The following is an 11292-nucleotide window of genomic DNA, read 5'->3' on the forward strand; positions in this document are numbered from 1 at the left end:
CCATTATGGAATATCTTGGTGGAATAAGCAGTGCAATAGGCATGCAGAAATACATGAGCAAAACTGCTTTTAATATAATCACTTTTCAAGAGGAATGAAGCATTGTTTCAATGAGCTGTAAAGAAAAATAAATATGTCCACATCTGTGAGCATTTTTTCACATCAGATCCGGATGGAGAGCGTCAGAAGGCTGTCCTCTGCCCTCAGCGCTGTCTGGAGAAGAGGTTTCTGAAAGCGTTGTTGTAGTTCTTGTTGAAAGCCGTGTAGATGAGAGGGTTAAAGAAGGAGTTGGAGTAACCGAGCCACAGGAAAACACTCTTCCACACAGGTGGCACATGGCAGGAGAAAAGAGGGGTGACTAGTTCGTTCAGGAAGAACGGAATCCAGCAAAGGACAAACACTCCGATGAGGATCCCCACCATCAGCGCCGCTCTCCTCTCTTTCTGTTCTCTCCACGTCTCTCCATCCGCCTGAAACGTTACTGTAGCGTGTCGCACCGTGAATGCCATTTGAGGCTGCTGCCGAGATGCTTCCTTTACCTGGAAGACAGCGCAAAACACACACACACACACACACACACACACACACACTTGAAACTCACATTACAGTTGTGCAAAAAAACGAAAAAAAAACAAACAAACAGAAAAACAGCCCCAATCAGATAAAGCACCCTTTAAACATTCGTCTTTGTGTCTAGACTTCTACTGTGAGAAAGCAGCTCAACACTGTGGGTCTGAAAGAATGTGGAGCTGTGAAGAAGCCACTATTGGAAAATGGAAATAGACACAAAAGAAGAACATTCGCAAATCAAACAGCAGCTGCTGGTGACCTCAGAACAGCTGACTGAGAGCCCCAGGGCCCAGACAGCACTCCAACTGACTGAATGTGTTTAGGTTTACCCTAAGTTCATGCTAACAGCAACAATTCGCTCATGACACACCATTTTGTTCTTCGAGGGTGAGCTGAGGGCAGCTTGTGGGCGTGTACCATATGAAATGTGCTCTTTAAATGAAATGTAATGTATACACACCTGAGAATACACACCTGGAGAGTTATCCCCGGCGCTCAGAGGTATACACACCAGCGCTCAGAGAGCTGTGGGGATTTTAAGTGCCTTGCTCAAGGGCACTTCAGCCATGAACTGAGGGAGTTGTGCTGTTCCTTCACGTCCCCAGTTCTCAAATCTCCACTTGATTTGTCACTTGTTGCCAAACCTCGGCTACAAATCACAAGCGCTCATGGGAAACTGCCTGTTGCTTGTCTATGCAAGATTTCAGCCCTAACCTTCCATGTCAGGCTCTCTACATGCTTTGTATGTTTTCCCTTGGTGTCTGTTGTTTAGGTTCCACATGTGCCCCTCTCCTCCTTGTGTTCCTTTAGCTACGTCCTTGTCCTCATTTCCCACGTGTTTCCATTCGTCTTATCTTTAAAAGCTCGTGTGTCAGTCGTTTACACAGTAACTGGGTTTAGTTCAGCCTTAGTCTCTGTTTCTGTTCAGGTTCTGGTCGATTTTGTTGTGGATTTTGGTCTAGTTTCACATCTTGTGTAAGCCATTTTGTATCTACATGGTTCCTCTAGGTGCACGTAGTTTGTGTTTTATTTTCCCTGTACACTGTGTGTGTGTGTGTGTGTGTGTGTAAGTATACCCTGTTTGGAGTTTAGTTTCTCCCTTTTGGTCTGTGTTTGTTTTCTTGTGTAATTATCTCATCTCAGCTCTGGTTGGTGATTACTTTGTTTCTTATGTGGGCCTTGGTTTCTTTTTTATTTTATTTATTATTTATTTTATTTATTATTTATTTTATTTACTTATTTATTTATTTAAAGTAGGTCTTTGTACCTCTGGTCTTTCTCCTTAACTCTCCTTTTGTTCTAGTATGTCTTGGTCTGTTCTGTTTATTTGCCCTTAATATTACCTCTGTTTGGGGCGGCACGGTCGTGCAGCGGGTAGGTGTCACAGTCACAGAGCTCCAGGGGCCTGGAGGTCGTGGGTTTGAGTCTTGCTCCGCGTGACTGTCTGTGAGGAGTGTGGTGTGTTCTCCCTGTGTCTGCGTGGGTTTCCTCCGGGTGACTGTCTGTGAGGAGTGTGGTGTCTTCTTCCTGTGTCTGTGTGGGTTTCCTCCGGGTGATTGTTTGTGAGGAGTGTGGTGTGTTCTCCCTGTGCCTGTGTGGGTTTTCTCTGGGTGATTGTCTGTGAGGAGTTGTTGTGTTCTCCCTGTGTCTACATGTGTTTCCTCCAGGTGCTCCGGTTTCCTCCCACGCTCCAAAAACACACAGTGGTAGGTGGATTGGCGCCTCAAAAGTGTCTTCAGGTGTGTGTGTGTGTGTGTGTTGCCCTGTGAAGGACTAGCTCCCCCTCCAGGGTGTAGTCCCGCCTTGCACCCAATGATTCAAGGTATCCACCGCGACCTTGAACTGCATAAGGGTTGCAGATAATGAATGAATGAATGAATTACTTCTGTCTCTTGTATTACTTCTGCTTCTTGGTCATGCATTTCGTTTAATAAAATGAACATCTCTGCATTCACTTCTGCCTTCCTGTTGTTTGCCCAAGGTGACAGACTCCTGGTATGGACAGAGGTTACTCCCCAGAGTGAATATGCTGATGCTGTGTTCAGTTGTAAAGGCTGTGTACTTTTCTGTTAAATAGAAGTCTTCTGCTTGTGCACACCACCACCAGTGCTAAAAGCTACAGATTTGTTCAGAAAAGTCTAGATTTCTCCCAGACACACATGTCTTTTCAAAAGAAAGTGGTTTAATTGCAACACAACGTTGAAACCCTCAAAAGAATCCACCATTCGACATCAGCCATGACGTGTCTGACACTTTGCAACTCAGAGAACCCCAGGAGCCTCTTGATCCAGTTGAGAACTTTGGGCCCTCAGAGGAAACACAGAAAAGCCTTTTTAGCCTTTACAGCCTCTCTGTGCTTTTGAGACTCTGTGAGTCAAGGTTATGTGCAGCTGAAGTGCTTGGAAATGTTCAGGATCTGACCACACACTGTTCAACTAAATGGAGCCCTTAGGGGCAACATGACCTACTAAAAGCATATTCATTTTAACACAAAGATTAACTTAACTGGCTGCTGAGAAGGTGTCTAATTACGTTTACTGCAGTATTTCCCCACTGGCTGAGAACAACGTACTAAATGAGGCATATAATGCCACCTGATTTTGCATAGGTTTCACTGGACATCCTGCAGATGCTCTAATTAAGCTCTGTTTAAAGCATTCGGTAGCAATGACTAGAACTTATTACAGGTCAGTGGAGCATCACAATGAGTTTGCAGCTGTAAAAACAATGTAAAATACTACCTAGTGTTACTTTAAATGGCTAGTGGAAATGGATGATATATGGTCTTTCATGTCAAGGGCTCAACTTTTGGACCACTTTTGATGATCTTCTGAACTCTACACAGAGCTGAAAATGCAGAAATGATGAAGTAAAATGTGCTGGAAATAATTATTAATTCATTCATTCGTTCATTCGTTCATTCACATCCTGCAACCACTTCTTCCTGATCAGGATCATGGTGGGTCCGGAATCTACTTGGAATATTGGGCACAATACAGTAAACACACCCTGGGTGATATGGCCCTATAATAATATATATTGTTGATAAAAATGTTTTTATTAATTTCAAGAACACACTATTGGATCAAAATACAGGGGTTGGACAATGAAAGTGAAACACCTGGTTTTAGACCACAGTAATTTATTAGTGCGGTGTAGGGCCTCCTTTTGCGGCCGATACAGCGTCAGTTCGTCTTGGGAATGACATACACAAGTCCTGCACAGTGGTCAGAGGGATTTGAAGCCATTCTTCTTGCAGGATAGTGGCCAGGTCTCTACGTGATGCTGGTGGAGGAAAACGTTTCCTGACTCGCTCCTCCAAAACACCCCAAAGTGGCTCAATAATATTTAGATCTGGTGACTGTGCAGGCCATGGGAGATGTTCAACTTCACTTTCATGTTCATCAAACCAGTCTTTCACCAGTCTCGCTGTGTGTATTGGTGCGTTGTCGTCCTGATACACGGCACCGCCTTCAGGACACAGTGTTTGAACCATTGGATGCACATGGTCTTACTGGTGCAGTGTGGAGTTAATGAAGATTGTCCACCAGGCTGCTCCAATTTAGCCATGAAACCTACCACACTACAATGACAGGGGTTTCACTTTCATTGTCCAACCCCTGTAGATGGTATATTAATATTAATTAAATTAAATTAAAGTTTTGCTACAAATGTAACAGTTTCAACCATTCAGAAGAACCTATAAAAATACCCAAACTGGACATTGAACCCAAAAAGCCTATCCCAACAAGTGCCAGTTTCAGAATAAACAGAAACCTTTAGAACAACTGACAGTTCTTGTCCTATATATATTTTTATAGATGCAGGCTTGATGTCATGAAATGCTTATAAAAGTCTCATGATGCCGCAGTAAAGCATTACCAAGTTTTGTTATTAATATTTTGACCATGCCGGCCACCCCTACCTCCACAGCTTCTGCCACTGGTGTGATGGTGTTGGTTTTCTTGGACCCAATGCGGAACTTGGCGGCTTTGTAGATCTTCCAGTAGACAAATAGCACCACAGACAGCGGCAGGTAGAAAGCTCCAAAGGTGGAAAAGATAGTGTAGGATGGTTCCTGGCTCACCTGACAGGTCAGGGCCTCCTCCGAATAGGTCTCTCCCCAGCCAAAAAGAGGAGAAAGGGAGATGACAGAGGACAGGAGCCAGGTGAGTCCGATCATTATGTTGGAGATCTTCTTCCGAGCCTTGAGCGTGTACTCCAAGTGCCTGGTGATGGACCAATATCGGTCTAGAGCGATAGCCGTCACGTTCCAAATGCTGGCCGTGCAGCAGAGAACATCAAAGGAGATCCAGACATTGCACAGGACTCTCCCCAGCTTCCACCTCCGGCCGTTCAGCTCATGGACCAGGCTCAGGGGCATCACCAGGGCAGCCACCATCACATCCGAAATGGCCATGGATGCTACCAGGTTGTGGGGGACACGGTGGAACGTACGGACCCGGAGAATGGTGACCAGAACCAACATGTTCCATACAAAGGTGGCCACCACCAGCATGGCCAGCAGAGTGAAGGTCAGTACGCTGAAGACTGTTACTGGCCTCCAGGGGGCGTCTAAGGATGAGCTGTTGTTGAAGGTGGAGGAGACGCTGAAGTTGATCATGCTACAGGGGTCTTTTGGATGTGTGCTGGATCCCTTACAGCTATGAGAATGGAGAAAGAAGAGTGTTAGATGTATAAATATGTCGGAATAGTTGGTGGGCTATAGCCATATATGTGGGCACCTGCTAATCCTTCTCCAATTAAGGCTTTGTGCCCCTTCACTGCAGTAACTGCTTCTGCTTTTTGTAGTTTACACATGGCCAACCCCATGTAGGAGACCGTCTCTATGAAACATTGGGCACAGCAGTGCTTCCAGAGTGTTTGAACACTGTTTTTGTCACTGCTTGACTGACAACAGACCTACCTACCAAGGTAGGTGTATCTTATAGAGTGGACAGTGAGTGGACACAGGGTTTAAAAAAACACACCACCACCAAATCAGTGTCACTGCAGCGCTGATAATGACACACTGCCCCAATCATGTCTACACTGTGGTGGCCCTGTGTGGGTCCTGACCAGTGGAAACCATTTAAGACTGTTGAAACAGGGTGGGAAAGTATGCAGAGCAACAGATGGACTCCTGTCTGTAATTGTACCTATAGATAGTCAGTGCTGAACAAACGGACACTCATTTTGATGTTATGGCTTAGTGTAATATTATGGTTCCAATTATGGTGGAAAAACGACATTATGATAACATCATAATAATTCAAAATTCTCTTTGAATTGAATATTATCTGACAGTAAATAAATAAATAAATAAGTGTGTGTGTGTGTGTGTGTTCAAAACTGATGAATACACCACAATATTTTCTCCAGTTGACCCAGAAAAGCAGGTAAGCGTGAGATACTCACACCAGGTTTTAAAAAAGAAAATAAAGCCGTCATAGTGTGATAAAAATACATCATGATGTGACATTAACAGTATTTTTAGCAGAACCACTGCTGAGCTGCTGTCTCTGGTGTGGCAGGATGATTTATTCTCAGATTTAAAGACACGTCAGTCTGACTGACACAGGAAATCCTGTCAAATCAGAACAGAGGACGATCCAGGAGTCTGGAGAAAACAGAGACATCTTTTTTTAAGCTTAACCCAATAAAAACCGACAGCTGGATCAGTTCCAAAAAGTTTTTCCAATTTATTGTGCAAAAAATATAAATTGGCTCATATTAACAGCTCGTTTTTTTTGCATTAAAACATCTTCAGACTATAATCACTATTATTACTGAAGCTATTTGAGGAACATTAAATATTACATTTTAAATATTGCCACTGAAGGAAATGATCCAAGACCTGGGGTTGCACCAAAACGTTCTTCATCGGAACTGAAAGCTGTCATCTTCCTGGAAGATCAGAACAAGCTTAACTCTCTAGAAACCCGTCCTGAGAGAACGAAACCACGGAAAGTGTAGTCAAACTAAGAAGGTGCTGGTGTTCTCTGAAGAACGAACAGGCCACTCCAGAGCCCAGACCTCACCAACGTGTCCTAAATGACTATTCTGACTAGAAATATTAATATAAATGATAATCTAAATGTATAAATGTGAAATCCCGGTGTGTGCGCTTTAAGGAAAGAATGTAGCAGAAGGCCATTTCCTCCCAGACACAACATGGTTATCAGAATTAAATGTGGAAGGGGGTGATTATTGCGGGGGTTGTATGCTGCTGTATATTAAAAATGGTGACCATTCCTAGAAGGAATAGCTGAGTAATTGGTCTTTGGCTTCCAGCGTTTTCTGCTATCTGTTAGAAGCTGTGTGTTGAATGCAAATTTCTCGGCTGCCTTAATTATCTTAACTGTTTAGTCACTGGGCTGTAAGGTAATAAGGGTGGAATATGGAAGATGTGTCTATATGGTGTATTTTTACAAATTCCCCACAGACACATGGCACCGGGAACTACTTACTCTTATCCAGAGCGACTTACAGGAGTGCTGTGTGTTCAGAAGGAGTTTATATTCCAACTAGTACACGTTACAGGTTACAGTCTACGAGACCCTTGAGCTCAGACACTGCCAAAGTAAGGCCAGTGCTGACACATACAAAGAAAAATAGAGAATTAACACAGCATAGGTACAATAACAAAGAACAACTAAATGTTAAATGATAACACTACTCAGCTCTGGCTAACGCCACTCTAATAACTAACAATCCTACGTCAAGACCCCTTACCCTGTTCGCAGACACCTCATACAGTATATGAAAACATGAAACAGGAGTTAGGCTTCTCCTCAATAGTTTTTATGTGCAACAACATTGAAAACTGGAATCAAGCCTGGGAACCATGGAGATTAGTCGGTGGAATTGTTAGACCCAACCATACTGTTCTGTCATATCATAATTCATTTGTATAAAGTACAGGAAAGCTTGATTTCTTGCTTCAGTGTCGCTTGCCACCTGCCACCAGACTGCGGCTATATATTGTCTGCACTCATAGGAGATGACAGGTTGCCAGGTGTTGCCTGGTTTGAATGTGTGTGTGTGTGTGTGGGGGGGGGGGGGGGGTTATGGTGCATTAGCCTACACCTGTAACTTGATTACAGTGTTAAATCTCTCTGTTATTGTAAATGTTATTTTTTGTCATTTAAATCTTTTGTAAAATTAAATTTTAGTTCTTTCCTTGGATCCATTGAACATACTGTCAACAATACAAGTGCTATCAGTATCAGCGTTAGCCGAGTCAAAGTTTGTGGCAAGCTTACGTACTTTATATCTGAAGTGCATCACACAAAATAAAAACACAGTGAAATGTTCACTCCTCTCCACAAAGATTTTTCTCCTCCAGAAACCTGGGCTCTTGCTGGTCTGGTCCTTGTTCAGCCGCCTGGTTTTTGCCTTTTGATATGCGTCCTGCAGCAGAAAAGTGATCCTTTGATGATTTATTTATGTCTGAAGTGTATCAGTGAATGACTTAACACCACTTTTTCATTCAGGTTTAACCCAGAAATGGTTCTGAAGCAGATGTGGAAGCTTCCTTTCATTTTGAATTAAATTTAGAGGTGTCTGTGGTTGCCAGTCTTTAGCAGACCAAAATGTTTCCCGTACTAACACTGTAGGATAATGCTATTATCTATTAACTAACAACCACATTGCAAAAGTATTTGAACATATCCTCTATGAAAAACAAACGTCTGCACATTTTAGTGTACAACACAGTTCAGTTGCTGAATGTAAACAGAGACATTATATGTGAGGAGGCCTGTCACTAGTTAAAATAGTAGTAGTTTTTAACTAGTGTTTAATAAAACCAGCCAATCAGCTTGCTGATATGCCACGAGCAGAGGACATTGGTTTAGTAGACTTTGAGGTTGAAAGCTCCTTCAATGTGGAAATCTGTGCATCACTGAGCCACAAGTATTCCTCAGATTTTTGTCAGATTATATACGTTTTTGAAATGGTAATTGTACCTTCAGGTTTGAGTATTTTGGTCTGTCTACATTCAAATATATAGGAGCCTATAGAAACATAGCCAAGATGGCCACCATCTTTGAGGTAAATAATGCTTAAAATGTGACACATTATATATATTAACTCACCAAAACAACTTCATTCATTCATTCATTCATTATCTGTAACCCTTATCCAGTTCAGGGTCGCGGTGGGTCCAGAGTCTACCTGGAATCATTGGGCGCAAGGTGGGAATACACCCTGGAGGGGGCGCCAGTCCTTCACAGGGGAACACAGACACACACACTTTTGAGTCGCCAATCTACCTACCAACGTGTGTTTTTGGACAGTGGGAGGAAACCGGAGCACCCGGAGGAAACCCACACAGACACAGGGAGAACACACCACACTCCTCACAGACAGTCACCTGGAGGAAACCCACGCAGACACAGGGAGAACACACCACACTCCTCACAGACAGTCACCTGGAGGAAACCCACGCAGACACAGAGAGAACACACCACACTCCTCACAGACAGTCACCTGGAGGAAACCCACGCAGACACAGGGAGAACACACCACACTCCTCACAGACAGTCACCTGGAGGAAACCCACGCAGACACAGGGAGAACACACCACACTCCTCACAGACAGTCACCCGGAGGAAACCCACGCAGACACAGGGTGAACACACCACACTCCTCACAGACAGTCACCCGGAGGAAACCCACGCAGACACAGAGAGAACACACCACACTCCTCACAGACAGTCACCCGGAGCGGGAATTGAACCCACAACCTCCAGGCCCCTGGAGCTGTGTGACTGCGACACTACCTGCTGCACCACCGTTTCACCCACCAAAACAACTTATGTAAGTTTATTTTCTGTAGAGTCTTGACTTATTGTCTTTAATAGAATCAAAAATCGCTAGAGTTTGGTGAGCGTTGCCCAAACCATACGCCTGTAGCTTATTTAATTGGACTAATCCTACTGGGTTGAAAAAACATGTTTTAAAGTAAAACCAAACCTTTTATATTTGTAGCTTATGATCATAAACTACAAATATAAAGGAAATTCTAGATTAGTAACTTGCATCAATTATTATTTTCCTGATGCAAACAAAGAAACCCAGAAATCATGGCATGACGGCCTCTGAACCAGCTTTGAGTTTACAAACCAAAAGCCTATGGATTCTATATTACAGTTCAAAACATTATTATTAATATTTGAAATCCCCTGCTGGTGCAGTAATGGCATGTGTAAATTCTACAGGGGGCTTAATCCCCACCTAGCCAACACTCTCATATTGCTGTGGGACCTGTCTTGGTAGAAGCTCTATAAGCACTCAAGGATGACTGGAGCTTGGAAAAAGCAGCTGGCTAAAACCTCTGGATTTCTCTATCGCTGAGCTGCAGAGGGAAGCTCTGGGTAAACATTGGCTGCAGCAGAACACAAGACATTGCACGTACATTTCATAATGAATGAACCTAGAGAAACGGTCTTTAATCACTTGCAATGAAATCCAAGTAATATTTTGCTCCTTCTCCTGAAACTTTCCACTTTGGTGAACACATTTAATAAAGAATGAAATAAATTAAATCCTACAAGCAATTTATTCCTTCTTCTACACATTTACCTCTTCATAGAAGAAGGTGGTACATAAAACACCTTTTAATCTTGTGCAAACACGAAAACAAACACTCCTGCTGCAGCGATGCAGACGTTCATGTTGATTCACAAGAGAATCTTCAGAATGAGACATTAGTGAGCCGGATGCCTGAAAGCTCTTAAGCTCTGCTGTGTGAGAGTGTGTGAATGCGGTCTTTTTAAAATGATATGCATGTGTGTGGGTGGCTCTAACCCACACTGACACTGCTATCTACCCTTCATCAAATCTCCAACACCAGCGCCCTCACCATTGACTCATTTCTTTAATCACTGCTCAGAGCACTGAGCTGGAGTGGACAGGAGGATGTTCATGGTCTAGTTTGGACCACAGCTCGATAGATAATCATTCTTCAGAACAGATTGTAACTCAGATACTCAATAAACCTTGGCAAACCTGTGGTCAATATTCAGCTTTGCACACTGACTACCTCAAAAGTGCTTTCCTATCATTATTGGTGTTAAAACGATTAAGATGTTCCTTATCATAAATGATAGCTAGCATAACATATTAGCTAAAGATTTAACATAAGTGGTTAGCATTCATTAACATTATTATGGTTTATCACAACCTATGAGACCCCTAGACCCTATATTAGCATGTTAGCATTATCATGAGCTGATTAGCTTGGCTTAAAAGTTGCATTACTAACAACGCCATGGCAACTTTTCCATAATTCATTAGCTATATGCGTTAGCATCCAAATGTATTAGTTTTGAATCAGCCGTTAGCTTCTGAGATAACATAAGAAATATCTCAGCATAAATGATTAGCATATACGTTTAGCTGAAACTGGTACTTCTTAAACAATTACAGCATTAAAGATTTAGTGAAACTGCAATGGAGACTTAGCCAATAGTGTCTCAAATTACATAAATATCTATCATCCCAGACAGCACATATCATTGTCCCTCCATGGGTTAAACATGGGCTAACTGGATTCAAGATGGACATGCATGGGCTCTGGCTGGGCTCATACATGGGCAATTAGGGAGACTGTCTGCCTTTTTCCGATAAAAGTGGACAGCTCAGTAACTCTATGATGCACCCTTGGGCCCATAGTGATTAGATTTTGTGTTCTTACGGTAATATGAACATATTGCT

General features: G+C 42.9%; 1 protein-coding gene across 1 annotated transcript; it reads right to left on the reverse strand.

Moving 5' to 3' along the window:
• Nucleotides 1-203: 203 nt before the first annotated feature.
• Nucleotides 204-5194, reverse strand: LOC136677666 (5-hydroxytryptamine receptor 5A-like). Its single transcript, XM_066655259.1, has 2 exons — nucleotides 4496-5194; nucleotides 204-539 (listed from the first exon to the last, which is right to left on the reverse strand). Exons 1-2 carry the CDS (start codon nucleotides 5192-5194, stop codon nucleotides 204-206), a joined length of 1035 nt encoding a protein of 344 aa, XP_066511356.1.
• Nucleotides 5195-11292: the final 6098 nt, after the last annotated feature.

Source organism: Hoplias malabaricus, chromosome Y (genome assembly GCF_029633855.1).
Source record: "Hoplias malabaricus isolate fHopMal1 chromosome Y, fHopMal1.hap1, whole genome shotgun sequence".
Lineage (NCBI taxonomy): Eukaryota > Metazoa > Chordata > Actinopteri > Characiformes > Erythrinidae > Hoplias > Hoplias malabaricus.